The sequence below is a fragment of the Lathyrus oleraceus genome, chromosome 6, assembly GCF_024323335.1.
Source record: "Lathyrus oleraceus cultivar Zhongwan6 chromosome 6, CAAS_Psat_ZW6_1.0, whole genome shotgun sequence".
Classification (NCBI taxonomy): domain Eukaryota; kingdom Viridiplantae; phylum Streptophyta; class Magnoliopsida; order Fabales; family Fabaceae; genus Lathyrus; species Lathyrus oleraceus.
The window spans coordinates 303168600-303185574 of NC_066584.1; the positions used below are offsets into that span (position 1 = coordinate 303168600).

The 16975-nt window shown below is 36.8% G+C and overlaps 1 protein-coding gene across 1 annotated transcript; it reads left to right on the forward strand.

Moving 5' to 3' along the window:
• Positions 1-6376: 6376 nt before the first annotated feature.
• On the forward strand, positions 6377-6847 carry LOC127095328 (uncharacterized mitochondrial protein AtMg00820-like). Its single transcript, XM_051034033.1, has one exon. The coding sequence runs from the start codon at positions 6377-6379 to the stop codon at positions 6845-6847; it is 471 nt and encodes a 156-aa protein (XP_050889990.1).
• The last annotated feature ends 10128 nt before the right edge of the window (positions 6848-16975 follow it).

Here is a 16975-nt window from a genome sequence, read left to right on the forward strand (position 1 = left end):
TGATTCAGGAGAAGATGAGAATTGCTCAGAGTCGTCAGAAGAGTTATCATGATAAGAGGAGGAAGTCACTTGAGTTCCAAGAGGGAGATCATGTGTTTCTTCGTGTTACTCCGATAACTGGTGTTGGTCGAGCCTTGAAGTCGAAGAAGTTGACACCTCGATTCATTGGTCCTTATCAGATTTTGGAGAGGATAGGAGAGGTAGCCTATCGTATCGCTTTACCGCCGTCGCTTGCGAATTTGCATGAGGTTTTTCATGTGTCTCAGTTGAGGAGATACATTCATGATCCGTCGCATATAGTCCAAATAGATGATGTACAGGTGAGAGATAACCTGACTGTTGAAACACCACCTATGAGGATCGAGGATCGAGAGTTGAAGCAGTTGCGGGGTAAAGAGATTGCCTTGGTGAAGGTAGCTTGGGGAGGGCCAGCAGGTGGCAACGTGACTTGGGAACTTGAGAGTAAGATGAAGGAGTCTTACCCAGAGTTGTTCGCTTGAGGTATGTTTTCGAGGACGAAAACTCTTTTAGTGGGGGAGAGTTGTAACACCCCGATAATAATAAAATAATTATTTAAATTGAGTTAATAATATATTTATTAATTTAATTAAATAATTGGAATTTTTATTATTATTATTTTTGGGAATTATTGAATTATTATTATTATTGGAAAATATATATATGTTGGAATAAGGAAAAGTTCTCATTGGGAAAGGCATTTCACGTGAAAACAGAACAGAGAAGCATCGTGAGAAAAAGGGAAAAAGGGCAGAGAAGAGGAGCTGAAGAGCAAAGGTTGGAGAACGAAAGCTTGAAGCTCAAAGATTCTGCCGGATTGTTAAGGTAAGGGGGGTTTATCGTCGATTAATGGGTATTTTGGGATAATATGTCATGGGTAGTGATAAGCCGTCAATTTGACCCTAATTGGGATTTGAAATGCTGAAAATTTGTGATGAATAGGTTGAGTGAAAACCGTAATCAAATTGATAATTGTGTGTAATCAAACCGATAAATTGGTGATGAATGGCGACGAGTAAGTTTGAGTGGGAAGGGTCTGGGATGGGCACATGAGATCCCTGCCCAGAGAAAACGCGTCTGATGAACTGTCATGTTCGCCTAGCGAACATAACCTTCGCCTAGCGAAGGAACGCGCCTCAACCTCGCCCCAGCGAGCTTGAGAGGTTTTGCTACTGTAATGTTCGCTGTGGACTCGCTGGAGCTTCGCCTAGCGAGTGAGTGCTAGCTGTGTTTTTCACCAAAACAGAATGAGTTCGCTATTACCTTCGCCTTGAGCTCGCCTAGCGAATTAATTTACCAATTTCCTGGAGCTGTTCGCCTTGAGCTCGCCTAGCGAACCAGAGCTTCGCCACTGCCTCGCCTAGCGAGCAAGGCAGAAGAAGTGTTTAGACATGCGTTGCTGAGGTGTTTCATACATGTGTTGAGGAAGTGTTTTATACATGTGTTGATGATGTGTTGATACATGTATTGATGATGTATGAGGATATGCAAAATGTTGTGAATGTATATATTATGCATGTATTTGTGAATGGACTGTTGTATGGCTTAGAGTGTGAGCATATGTCCATTGTGAGTTGTTGTTGATGCTGCATTTCTAGATGATTAGTGTGCATGGCATAGCCTGTGGGGCTGTAGCTAATTCCCATTGTGAGGAATTAGTGAGTGAATTGTTGTGATAATTGTTGTTGATGTTGCATGCTAGATGATTAGCTTGCATAGTCTAGCCTTTGGGGCTGTAGCTAATTCCCATAGTGAGGAATTAGTGAGTGAATCATTGTGGAGTCTAGCCTTTGGGGCTGTAGCTAATTCCCATAGTGAGGAATTAGTGAGTGAGTCATTAGATCTCAAATGAGTGGGACTAGTGAGCTTAGTAGCCGTATCTGGATTGATCGGTGAGCTTGAACTATATGTTCAAGAATAGTCGGTACCGCATATGTTGAGTCTCATTGCATAATGAATGCATGGCATAGCCTGTGGGGCTGTAGCTAATTCCCATTGTGAGGAATTAGTGAGTAAATCGTTGTGTTGTGTTGTTGGTGTTGAATATGGTTTGAGGATTATACATATGATATATATTATTGTTGAATATGATGTTTGGACGGATATTGCCGTTGCTGAATGCGTAGTCTGGTTAGGTTGAATTAATGTGTTATTTACTTAGCATTACATGTTGTTCTATAATGCTTATTATATTGATTGAGGAACTCACCCTTACAACCTATTTTTCAGGTAACGAGAAATGAGTTGAGTAGAAGCTAATGCTTGGAGTCTAGAGTAGTTCTTATGGTCATGCTCTGATAGATGTAACATCGGGAGGGGATGTCTTAATTGATTTGATATTGGTTGTTGATGAGTTACATGTATTGTGTTACATGTTTTACATTGAGTTGAATTTTGTTCCGCTGCGAATTATGCAAAGAACCTTATTTTGATTAAATAAATGAGCATGACAGGATATTTTAATGATTTTGTGACATGATTGTGTGACACCCTTCGGGGCATAATTACTCTGATGAATATATTGTTATTTTAATTATAATCATTTGGGGTATTTAGAAGGGTGTTACACCACATATAACCAAAACATGTTATTAGTTGCACTGCATTTTTGGGAGGTTTTGATGGACACCTTCCAATTGTGTTATGGCATGCTAACCCCAACAATATTCCTCGTAGCTTCCATCACTGGTCTTCGACCAACCGGTGAAGTGTTTGACCCTTTTGTCGACATTGATGATATCATTGGATTTAACTCAAAGAGGGCTAGCTTCACCAATTTTATTACTGATCACTTCGATGAAGCCATCACTGAAGTTTCTGATGAAGACAATGTGACCTTCTTGTCTTTATGATTGTCCCATTTTATATTCTGCTTGAGTTCTCTACAAGCGGAAAAATCTTTTGTCACTCTCGTCAATCAGCTTCGTGCAGGGAAGAATGTTTGTCTTAGGCAATTAATTTTGGATACACTCTATGAATCTTTAAGCTTAGCATCCCAAGCCATGAAATCATTCAGTCCGACCAAGAACCCCAAGGGTACACTTATGTTGGTAAGCCCCTTCTGGCTTCCTTAACTTTGGTTAAATGCTACCTTTGAGCCCTCATTGACAGCTAACCAAACCGATCACTCTGCTGGAAAGCATATAGACTGACCTATTGAAGGGAGTTGACTAGCCTTACTTACGCCTACTGACAAAGGTCTTTTGACATAAGAAAGCTTCACGGAGTATTATATGATGTTTTCAAAAAGATATAGCTTTACTGAAATATGGCACCTTTAGTATATATGCTCCATGGGCTTGCGTGGTTCCAAAGGGAATTTTCTGCTCGCAACCTTGCTGAACAAGTTGAATCTGTCAAAATCTAGAAAGGTTTTCTCACACCAAGGTTGCTTTCAACTAGGACCTCTTCTAAGAAAACTCAAGTAGACTTTGTTGGATATCAACCCAATCTTGTGGCTTGACAGTTCAGCCTATTGTCAATTCAAACCTAGCTCTTATTTCCAACGCAAAAAGGACTTGTGTTTGAGTGTTGTCGGAATGACTGAGGAGACATACCTTGCACTTATGGCTGAGCAAACCGATGATCAATTGGAGCTTACCCCCTTCAAGTTACAAAGGTCTTTTTACTGTACCCAGAAATTCGACGCCTCGCAAAAATACTACTACACCGTCAAGTTTGTCGATGTGATGACCAAATCGATTCATTTAAGCACAACTTTCCTTCCTTTGCAGACAAAAATTAAGAAAGATATGAGCACACATATTAAATAAATTAACGCTTTCCAATGTTACTTCGATACTGTGTATGATCTTCGCAACCTTCGTTGAACCATCTCTAAGGCAGCGGCCACTTTGAAAGAAAAACTTCTCGAAAAACTACCAAAGCTAAAGATTCCTTCATATGTGGTGGATAGGTATCTTTTTGATTTGTTTTACTATAATCCAAAATTTCCACCTTTATCTTCATGTGAAATGGCTCTGGCTTTTTCGCCTCCATTTCCAAGATAGTTCGTTATTGGAAGTTCTTTAGATGACTTTAAAAAACTCGTAGCAAAAACTTGTCCAGATAGTTGTTTTGACCAAGTTTGACATACCCAACTATCAAGGACACCTTCATGTCGACATCAATCACGTCGAAGGTCTTTGCGACACTGCCGATGGTGAGGCCTCAAGGTTCGTTGGATTGTAATTTGTTTCTCTTTGAGTCTTTTTTGCTTAACCTTTTTTCTTCTTTGCAACTATCCCTATCAAGAAGAACCCTATGGACGTTATTGTCAGTGGCCAAGTTGGTCTGACATCACAGGTATTTCCAAGCTCAGTTATTATCTCCTTACTTTATAATAAAGCAATGTAAATTTATATATTTTCTTTTCACATGGTCATAATAAAGAGATCACTTCTACTACTGCTACCCCCAAAGGGAAAGCAAAGCAGCAACTAGGTGCCAATATTTAAAAGGAGGTAGCAGCACAGGCATGCTTAGGGATGGGGATTTGATTCATACCTATTGGGTACCCATAACAAATGCCCACAACGGGTAGGATAAAAACCCTCAAAACGGACTCGGGCATGGGCATGGGTAAATACCCACTAAAATAAGTGGATATGGGTGTAGGTGCGGGTACGAGTACCTTAGTATCCAACCCGCCTTATACTCGCATAATATATATTTATATATTATCATGTATATTATTATATAAAAGTGCATGTCTATCAATTTTTTTTTATAAATAATATAATATATTTTAATATAAATATTTGTTTATTTTATAATTCAACAGTAAAATTTTGGATTTTTTTTAAATATTATTAAAAAAACTTTAAAATATTTGATATTTCATAATTGATCGATTTATTTTTACTAGAAATGCGGGTAACGAATACATGTATGGGTATTTAGGTACCCACATGGTACGTGTATTGGTACAGACATTGACGCCCATGTGGGTATAGGCTCGGGTAAATGGCTTTTTTTAAAACATGGGTATGGGGACGGGTACTATAGTACCCTGCCCAAACCCTACTCATTGTCATCCATAGGTATGCTTCATATTTTTTTCTCTACTGTCGAAATTTATATGCGTTTATTTGACTTATAATTTTTTTATTGTTGAGATCACTCATGTTTTCTCTGGTCCTTTTCCTGATATAAACACCAATGTGGCTAGGGTTAGTGAGTTTTTCACCTGTTACCATCAGACCCAACTTTTAGTAGCCATGAAAGAAACTCTAGATTTTAGTTACATGATCAGTCGCGTCTTTCACTCTGTCCGTTACACCAACCAATCAAATTATATTAATTTGTTGAATAAGGTAGAGTCCCAAAAGGGACAATTTTGAAAGTATCAAAGTCTCTTTGACCCGATTCAGATATCTAGAGTAGGCCCCACATATAACCAAAACATGTTATTAGTTGCACTCCATTTTTGGGAAGGTTTGATAGACACCTTTCATTTGAGTTATGACATGCTAACCCCAACACTATTTGATGTAGCTTCCACCACTGGTCTTCGACCAACCGGTGAAGTGTTTGACCCTTTTGTCGACACTGATGACATCATCGGATTTAACTCGAAGAGGGATAGCTTCACCAACTTCATTACTGATCACTTCGATAAAACCACCACTGAATTTTCTGATGAAAACCATATGGCCTTCTTGTCTTTATGGTTGTCCTATTTTATCTTCTGCTCGAGTTCTTTGCAAGTGGCAAAATCTTTGTCACCCTCGCCAATCAGCTTTGTGTTGGGAGGAATGTTTGTCTTAGCCAATTAATTTTGGTTAAACTCTATGAATCTTTAAGCTTAGTATCACATGCCATGAAATCATTCAGTCTGACCAAGAACCCCAAGGGTACACTTCTGCTGACATGCCCCTTCTAGCTTCTTCAACTCTGGTTAAGTGCTACCTTCGAGCCCTCATTGACAGCTAACCAAACTGACCACTCTGCTAGAAAGGTTGATTTGAAGCTGCATTTTCGTACGTACAAAAGGTTGACTCGGAGATGCATCTTTGAAACCCCCTTAGTTCATTATTTTGTGAGATTTTCAGAGATGTATCTACAAAATATACTATGTTAGTTCAGACCAGAGATAGGCAGAAAACAATGGCAGAATGAAAAACCAACACAAATTAACATCAAAGTAAACATTACATAAATTTAACATTACATGTCATTACAAACAGGTGGTTTAGGACGTTGCAACATCCTTATAATATCTCTGACTGATCTTTGAATTATCGCATTCACTTTAATCGAACCATTTGTTGAGTAACGATAAAAGTTACTCCACACAACCTTTAAATCATCATTCGTCTTCAGTTTAAGCATAATAAACTATATCTTCCCTTTGTCAATGGAAGGTGAAGGAATATCTGAAAAAAATATAAGAATGTCCAACATAACAAGAACTAAATCAGTAAGACTAATCGATTATGAAGGATTTCCAGACCAAGCAATTGATGCAGAATGCGACTTAATAGAAGAGGCAATGATGGTTGAGTCAGAACCAATTAATTTGAATCAACTCATGGATGATTCAAATTGGTTGGCAACTATGCAAGAAGACCTTAGAGCAATTGAAAGAAACAAGACCCGGGAGCTCATAGACATATCAAGCAAGAAACCAACTGATATGAAGTGGATTTATAAGTTGAAACTTAGAAAAAATGGTGAGATTTCTAAATATAAGGCCAAACTAGTGCCAAAAGACTTCATACAAAAGGCTTACACTGACTTTAATGAAGTCTATGCACCTATTGCAAGATTGGAAACCATTAGAATTGTTATGGCTACTCCAACATACCAAGAATGGAAGATGCACTAATTAGATGGAAAATAAGAATTTTTGAATGGACCATTGGATAAAGATATTTATGTTAACCAACCACCAGGTTTTGAGATTAAAGGTCAAGAACTGAAAGTGTACAAGTTAAGAAAGGTCTTGTATGGTTTGATACAAGCTCCAAGAGCTTGGAATAAAAGGATAGATGACTTTGTAATCAAAATAGGATTCACAAAGTGCACTTCAGAGCATGATGTGTAGGTTAATGGTTCAAGCAAGCTCAGTCAAATCATCATAGGCCTGTATGTAGATGACTTACTAATCACAGGATCAAATGGATATGAGATCATGAAATTTAAGGCAAACATGATGCAAGAATTTGAAATGTCTGATATAGGGAGTTTGTCATATTTCATGGGAATGAAGTTCAATGACACAATCTAAGGAGTGTTACTTCACCAAAATAAGTATGCATATGACATTTTAAAAAGGTTCAAGATGAGCAAGTGTAATGCAGCAGTCACACCATTTGAGACGAGAGCTAGGTTGAGAAAGGATGCAATTGATGAACTTGTAAGTTCAACATTATATAAGCAAATAATTGGATCCTTGAGATATATATATACAACACCATACATTATATTTGTCAAAATGTTGGGCTGATAAACAGGTTTATGGTGAAACCAAGAGAATTCCACTTTACTGCAGCCAAGAGAGTACTTAGGTAGATCAAAGGAACAATTTGTCACGGTGTGTTGATGTTAAGGCATGAGAACACCAGTATGAATGCATTAGTATTCGGATACGCTGATTCAAATTTTAGTGGAGATCAAAATGATAAGAAGAGTACTGCAGGCTATTTATTCATGATTGGAGATGCTCAAATTTCTTGGAGTTCAAGAAAGTAGAGAATAATAGCATTATCATCATATGAAACTGAATATGTAGCAACATCCTATACAACATGTCAAGCTATATGGATAGAAATGTTGTTGAAGGAACTTAAGGTCATGCAATATGAGAAGGTGAAGATGTTTGTAGAGAATAAATCAACCATAGACTTAGTCAATCATCCAATGAAACATAAAAGAAGTAAGCACATAGAGAGGATGTATCACTTTCTTAGCGACCAAGTGAATAAAGGGAATCTTAAACTAGAATGTTTAAGATTAGAAGTGCAGTTAGCTGACATACTCACAAAACCATTGAAGAGGACATGGTTTTATAAGTTGAAAGAGCTTATTGGAATGAGAAGTTTAAATAATATGAATTAGGTGGAGTGTTGAGGATGTATAATCCATATTATAGATGTTCTTGTAGTTACAAAGTTTGTGAGATTAGTTCCAAAGTTTGTAAGACTAATTACAAAGTTGTGAACTACAAAAATAACAGTTTGGTTATTTTAACTTCTGTTCAATTCAGTTCAGTGGTTCTGTTCAGTTCATAATTTTTTTGAATAGTCATACTTGTAAACATGTATATATACATGTCACTATGTTGTAAATATCATCTCTTCTCTCACAATAACCAAAAAAAATTACAATAATATTAACTTACAATCAACTTAATCTTGTTCTTTATTCACTCTTAAGAAACACAATATTGTTCCAACACTTTAAGACAACTCAATTAGTAGTTGTGCAAAGACTCAGATGCAGAGGTACATGTTCGAACCCGCAACATCCCATTTGGTCACCTTTTAAGAGTGAATTCTAGCAACAAAATAATAATAATAATAATAAAATAAAAAAATAATAAAATCAGAGAATGTTTTTTAACCAAAAAAAGAACTAGTATATTGAAAGACACAAGCAAGCAACACAAAGGGGGGGGGGGGACCAAAACAAACCCCTTTAAAAAGTGATTCTAAGTCTTAGGGAGCCAAGCTTATCTGGAAAAAAATATTGTCTATGTCACTATGCACAAAATTGAACCAATTGTTAGTTCTAGATATGAAACCAATGGTAGCTAACAAATCCGCACAACCATTGGCTTCCCTAAAATATGAGTAACCAAAAAATTCATGTCAAGAGTAATAGCTACACATTCAAACATCTAGTTCTTATCTTTAAAGGAATAATACTAATGTTGGTAAACACTTTTACAACATAAGTAGAATCAGATTCGATCCATAGATATCCCATTTATGCTCCCTAACATGCTTAACTACTTTCATAACTACAGTGAGCTTCGCAAGCAAAGGATTACCATGACCCAAAAAATTAGCAAAGCTTACCACGTGATTAGCAACCTCATTTATGAAAATACCCCCCCCCCACCAAGAGCAAATAGAGGGAACTCCTAAAGCAAATTTGTCAATGTCGCATTTGATCCAACCCCTATTCGGAGGCTGCCAAAGGATATTGATTATTTTCTTGACCATGGAGGGATGAATTGAGATATCGAGTTTCTTAAGAATATAGAAATTCTCAATGGAAGAGTTAGAAGCTTTGTTGGTTTGGTTTCCAGCAAAACTGGCAGTCGCAGAAATGGAGGCAACACACGATTTCCATATGACCTTTCTACCCTAAAATCTAGCAAGGTTCCTAACTTTCCAAATTTCTAGAAAAGACTAACCAAGGTTGCATTGAATGTAACAACCAGATGGACACACCATTCAATCTTCATGGCCAACTTGCAATCCAAAAAGCATCCCAAAGGCCTGTGGATGTTGAACTGGTCGAAGAACCACCTCCAAATAGGAGTCACAAAATTACAGTCAAAGAAAATATGAGAAGATGTTTCAGAGGACTTACTGCAAAGGGAGCACATTGAAGAAATAGCAAAACCTCGTCTGGCCAAGTTCTCATCAGTAGAGAGACGATTGTGAAGAAAACGCCATATCAAAAATGATTTAGATAGAGGAATGCAAGGGTTCGAAGGGAAGCCATTCCACAAGTTTGAGCGTGAAGGTTTCACATGAAAATTATTAGCTTGTTTAAGGTTGATTTCGACATTCTCAGTACCAATTCACACCAACATGTCATCAATGTGTTGCTCAAGAAAGAAACACGCAGAAATATATTTCAGCAACTCAGGAACAACATATTGCAGATTTGAGGGCAATGACCAAGCTTTATCATGAAGGTAATCAAGTTAGAGTATTATGATACTTGGGGTGTGAAGGAGAAGAGCGATCCAAAATGCAGTGGAATTTAAAATTTCTCCTTTAGTGATCCTTACGAATGGGCATGATCAATGATAGAATCGTTACCTCTTGTGGCGATTGTAACCTTTGATGCAGATCTACGGAGCGATCACGAACGTTGAACAATGACAACGCCTCTACTCAGTTCACACGAACGGATTCCTTCAATCTCAGTGCTAGCTTTTATGAATGAAGGCTTTGAGTGAGAGAGAGAGAGAGAGAGAGAGAGAGAGAGAGAGAGAAACGAAATTGCAACTGCACAAATGCTTCTACACAAGGGTTCTATTTATAGAACCACTTGCGTGGGATGCAAGCTAAAAAGCCCACTCAAGTGTATGTGGCCCATATCTTATAATATGCCAAAATCACTTAAGCGCGTGGTACCTTACCATATTTCGTATTCTACTTAAGTATACCGTACCTTACGATGTTCTACAATTCACTTAAGTGCACCGTACATTACAGTATTCCTTAGTTACTCTATCTCTCATCAATCCGTCCTTTTGTGTGTGACCCTGTAGGTTTTCGCGGCATTGGCAATTATATTAAATCATGTATTTAACATAATAAACAGTGAGCGATATCTAGCAACACATCATTGCTACCCAAGACACGAAAATGTCATGTGATCTGACAAATCCTTTTGTGATAATACTTATGTGTACAATTACCCTTTTTCCCTTATGTCTATATTGAACACAAGGCATAGACCGTGTCATCCTTGTCCAGTTCAATATTAGGCCCATAGACATTTATCCTGTTACGCAGGATGGGCAAATTCCATCTAGGTCACTCATGTCCCTTAGCATGCTTCATGGAGTACCCATCAACTGTCTTTATGGTCATCCAATTACAGACAATGTTTGATCAGCAATAAGGCACTCGACTCTACATCTAGGGTCCATAGTGGTTTCAGGTGGAAGGGTGGTATACACCATTATCACCATGAGAATAACTTATGACACTTTGCATAACATTCTATATAGTATTCTCATAGCGGGTCAATCCAGTATAAATATTACTCTTAATATTCATACTTATGTTTAAGACTTGATAACTCCTTATCCATGATCCATGGGATGTGATCGTCAGTCTATATACATAACAGTCTTAATGCTTTAATGTTATCCCACTTCACAATAAAGCTCGACTACAGATACTTTAAGAATATTGTCCTTATGTTTAATGTGATCTCATGATTAAGTCACACTTGATACATTAAACAAACTAGTTATTCTAAGGACTTTATTAAACAAACATAATAAAGAAAAAGCCTTTTATTATTAATAAATAATTCGATACAAGTACCAAAAGTATTGGCCTCTAGGGCTTACACCAACAGGGTAAATATGAAACTTAATGACAAGAGGAATGATGACACTCTGTCATTGCATATTTTTGGTCAAAGAAACGGATCAAAACAAGTTAAAGAGTAGCAAAAATGAAGAATAAAGCCCAAAGAAAGAGGCAAAAATGACGAAGTATGGAGAAACAAGGACTTAGTGAAAATCAGGTGAAAAGGGGGGGGGGGGGGGGGCAAAAGCATGTAGCCACTGGAATAATCACGTAAGCCATCATGCAGCATCGTGTGTGTGATTTAAAAGTAAAATCAGCATCGCGAGCGCAATGTAGGGTATAACGCACACGATGGTCCTTTTTCTGACACGTTCTGGTCCATTCTAAAGGATTTTAAAGGGGAAATTTGGTACTTTTTCGATGGTTCTGAATTACATGTGAAGGAAGGGTTTGCAGTACCAAAAGGCATATTTGGAGAGCATTTGAAGCCATTGAAGGCCAATTATTCAAGGGATTTCTCATGCAACCTTCTTATTTGTATTTGGTATCATAATTTGTATTATGAGTAGCTAATTCTCTTTAGGTTAGGTTGTGTTTGATGAAACTATTTTAATACTGTTGATACACATGTTTGATTTGATATTGCTTGGATAATTTGAATTATAGTTCTATTCAATTACACCTAATTCTTAATGTTTTTCATGTGAGGTACTCTTTTAATCTGAACTTGGGAACATAGAGAATACTCACCATTAGTCTATACATTGAACCTAGGGCAATTATTGTGCTTACGCTAGTGGACTAAGGATAGAAAACTCTGAGTAGTGGCTTAGGAGTTAATGTTCTATTACATTGCCTAATCTTGCTTACGTTGGTGGACTAGGGATAGAAAACTCCAAGTATATATTAGTGAGCTATACACCAAGGGATTGGGTACAACGATTTCGTTAATTTATTATGGGATTATAATGATGATATCATTCATGTAATAGATCTTACATCAACAGTAGAGAAATATGAGATTCTATACATAACTTGACCCCTTTCGTATTATTGTCAGAACACTTTATTTCCTTTTCGCAATCAAAACTTGACCCCCCTCCCAATTTACTATTTTCTATGCATTGCATAATATTGTCTTGTTAAATAGCAGTCCCTGTTGATTCGATCTTTTTATTACCGCAACATTATTGGTACATTTGCCGAGAAGTCATTAATTTTTGGCGTCATTGTCAGGGACTGTTGATAATTTCAACAAGGCAACATTTGTGTAACGTTTTTTTTATTTAGATTTTTAGTTTTGTTTTTATTTTCTCGTTAATTACCGTACTACCGAGGTATTCCTTGTTTGTGTATGTGCAACTCAGGATCAACATTGACACTGTTTGATCAAAAAATTGAAATAACTGCATGTGCTATTAGGAGAGCAGTTAGAGAAGCAACTTTAGCTCAAAGGATTTTAGTAGAATACAATCCATTTATTTCTTCGAACTCTGAAGAGGAAATCACCATGGTAGTCGTACAACCACCTACTATGGAGGACTACTGTAAAAGGATCGACAAAGGACATGTTACTAGAGGGTTTGTACCGACAAACCCAGCTAACTTTGATATAAAATTTTTTGTGCTTTCAGCTTTAAGAGACAATTTGTTTGACGGGAACACAATTAGAGATTTGTGGGAGCATCTTGCTCGCTTCTACGAAACAGCTTCGATGTGCAGACCAACTGATATCACGGAAGACTAAGTAAAGCTAAGGTTGTTTTAGTTCTCGCTAATTGAAAGAGCCAAGGATTGGTTGCTTTGTGTCATACCCTAATTTTTAACCCTACGATTCCACATACCATTTGCATATTTGCATACAAACAAGATCACATTTTGGTACTCTCCCTCTCATCTTTGGGTTTACCTTGTGCAAGGATCATCAAACACCTCTTTGTTGGTTTTAGTTTTACCTTTTTGTTTATATGTTCATTTCTTATCTAACCGCTAATGAAAATACCAAAAATATGTTTTGTTCTCTTTAAGTTTATTGTGAAGAATGCCCTTTTCATCAAGAGCGTCAAGCATGACTCCTTAACTAGGTTTTGTTTTGGATTCCTCAGCAAAGTGTGTTCAATCATTTATTCTCAAGAGGCTTATCTCTCAAGCATTATCTCCAAGGTCCTCAAGCACCTTTCAATCTCATTTTGACCAAGAGTATCTCAGAGTTTTGTGGCTTATTTCTCAAGAAAAGTCAAAGGTTCATGTGTTTATTTCCATGCCTTCTTCAACAAGTTACCTCATAATTTGAGCAATCCAATCAAGAGACATTCAAGGACGCCTCATTTTGAGTTCGTATGATCATCCATGTACCTTGAAATGCAAGAAAAGTTCAAGTGTGCAAGCTTATTCCAAGATGGTTTGACCAAAAGTCAACATTTGAAGTCAAAGTTCCAAAGATCATAACTCTTTCCATTATCAACATTTTTAAGTGATTCTTTTTGCATATGACTCTTCTCATCATCCTATACAACGTATCTTTAAATGACAAGAGCCAATAATGCTTGGAGGATCATCAAAAATTTGGAGACATTATAGGTTATTTGTGGACTTAGTGAAATTTGACTTATTCTCAAGTGACTTTTTCTCAACTTTCAAGGATTACAACTTATTCAATTTTCAACATTTGAGGCTGATTATTTTTTCACAATATAATTTATGGTGCCCTCTATAAGTTTTCTTCAAATATCAAAGTCCAACTGTGCTTGGAAGGCCATGGAATTCATTGAGACATTACAAGTCATTTTCAACCATTGGATACTTAAATTTTTCTAAGTTACATGACCAATTTTTTGTGCCAAATTCAACATGACATAACTTTGTGCTCAAGCATCCAAATGTAACCTTTCTTGGCACATTGTAATCTTTGATATGATGTCAACACAATGCAATAAGAATGGGATCAAAAAGCCTCACGAGCAAGATGCCTCGTTGAGTTGAACATGGTAACTTGAAACTGAAGAAATCACCATGGCCCAAAATTTGAACTTCACTAATCTCAATTACAAGCCAAATTACCATGTGTTTTAGACCTAAACATGTTTAACTAAGTCTCCAGAAGTTAATTGACCCTTGAAATGCATTATTTGGCTGAGTTTTGATGGATTGCAAGTCATATTTTTCTCACTTCATGATCAAATTCGTTTTGCACGAATTAAGCTCGATTCCACACGTATTTGGATCCAAACACATTCACTATAAATAGAGGAAGCTATTGCATTCATTTCCAAGCTTTTGAGATTCAAGAAATCCCTGCTTCAGTCTGAAACTTTCCAGAAAAATTCAACTATTGTGTTTTGAATTCCAACTTGTTTCAATCCAAGCTCTTGATTTCATTATCATCTTCGGTCTTCTCTGAAGCTTTTGCAACAATTCCCAAGCTCCAAGATGATCTGAAATACTCTTACCAGATCGAGCTTCATCAACTTCTGATCACCATTTGGACAAGGTAGTTATGAGCATCATTTGAACTCAAACAAGTTACCACACTATAGTCCTTCATTCTCTGATGTTTTCCCCTAACTTATCTAGTGTTGATTGATCGTGTTCATCATTTTATTTTATTTTTCGTCGCTTACTTTTTTTTCAAACTTCTCTGAAATTCCCCGTGCCCAGTTTAGATAAATGAATTTGGAGCATAAGGTTAAATTCATGATGAGGAGGCAATCACATTGGTGGTGGTCTCGTATTATGAATTTACCAAACGATGGAACTCTAGTGAAGGACCATCGGAGAAGACGACGAGAGTTTTGTCTCAAGTCATTTGAGTTTGGAGACATGTTGGACAATTGAAATGTTCTGATTGGTTCAATTTAAATGCAATCCCGTGTTTCATTTTTGCAAAATCCCATTGTGCGCCCTAGCCTGATGGGTGTTGGATCTGTCACGTTAATTAATAAGGCTTGATCCAACGCTCTGTGTTTTTTCTGATTTTATTTCTTTTTATTTTTTCATTTTAAATTTCTATTTCTGTAAAAATTCATAGTAATTTCATTTTCATCCAAAAAATCCCAAAATAATCTCTAAAGGATCAAACTAGTACATTCTAGGACAAGTTTGTGTTGAGTTTCTAAGAAAAGAGAATATGCATTTCGATTTTGTTGGAAATCTTGCAATGGATATTTGGTGTTTCAAGAAAATGACTACGTTGTAAGTGTAACTAGAAAATTGATTCCGACTGTGTCAAAATTAGTCTTTAAACGCTAAAGAAATAAGTATATAAAGACTTTAAATAAATAAAAGGTGTATTTGCATAAATGTAAAAATGGTAAGCAAGTACATTTTTTTCTTTAGGAAACATGTTTCTCTCTAATGTGATGGTACTTTGAGTGTGATCAAAGTTAACTATATTTTTTATCACCCCTGATCCTAATGACCTGTAAAAAAGTAGTTACTTCAGTTTGAATTTTGAATTTGTTCCCAGTCGATTCCAATGATCTGTCGAACTTCAAACCTTATTGAACTCCTTGAAAGTTTTCTACGTCCTCATCCAGACTCTTCGACTCCTACCGTTCCTGAGGTAAGTCTTTCAGTCGAAAAACATCTAGACTTTACCATATGTTTGAAGAAATTCCAACCAGCTTCCTTATCGAATTTCTTTTTGGAATTTCTTGGCTAACAAATTGTCCCCAAAAATTCCACTTTCGGTTTCATAGTTGAAAGAGACATATGGAATTTTTGAAGTTTCAACATTGTTCAAAATCGTGTTGTGACGTCATCATCATCATGGCTACTCTCTATAACGTCTTTTCGAGACGTGTAGGCCCAGACTATCCATCATGGCTCTGAGTTCCCAAGAAATTGTGGGCCATGTTTGGAGATCCAACTTCCCACTCCATTGAGCTCTAGTGGGACACATGTCAAAAAAGATCGTTTTTTAATTTCTTTTTCAAGAAAAACTAAAATTGAATTGTTTCTCTTCTCCAGAACTATAAATAGTTACTTCCTCACTTCTTAACATTTTTTCTTTCAAGCTTTCTTTTGTCTTACACAAATTTTTTTAACTCTTCTTCTTGCAAAATCACAGTTTCCTCTTAGACAAAAAGGGATCTCAAATCATCCTCCAAACCAAAGACCCATGTGATTGCATCCATCATCACTCATACTTTTACTGGGAACCAGCTATATGTTCATGGGCCTCATCTTCAAGAGGAAAAAACACTTATTTGGAAGTCACAGGTATTGATTCCTTTTACTATTGCTGAGATCACTCATGTTTTCTATGGCTATTTTCCTGATATAAACACCAATGTGGCTAGGGTTAGTTAGTTTTTCCCCTATTACCATCAGGCCCAACCTTTAACAGCCATGAAAGAAACTTTAGATTTTAGTTACATGATCAATCACGTCTTTCACTCTGCCCCTTACACCAACCAATCAAGTTATATTAATTTGTTGAATAAGGTAGTCCCCAAAAGGAAATTTTTGGAAGGATCAAAGTCTCTTCAACCTGATTCAAATATCTAGACTAGGCCCCACATATAACCAAAACATGTTATTAGTTGCACTCCATTTTTGGAAGGGTTTGACGAACACCTTCCAATTGTGCTATGGCATGCTAACCCCAACATTATTCGACGTAGCTGCCATCACTAGTCTTCGACCAACTGGTGAAGTATTTGACCCTTTTGTTGACATTGATGACATCATTGGATTTAACTCGAAGAGGGTTGGCTTCACCAATT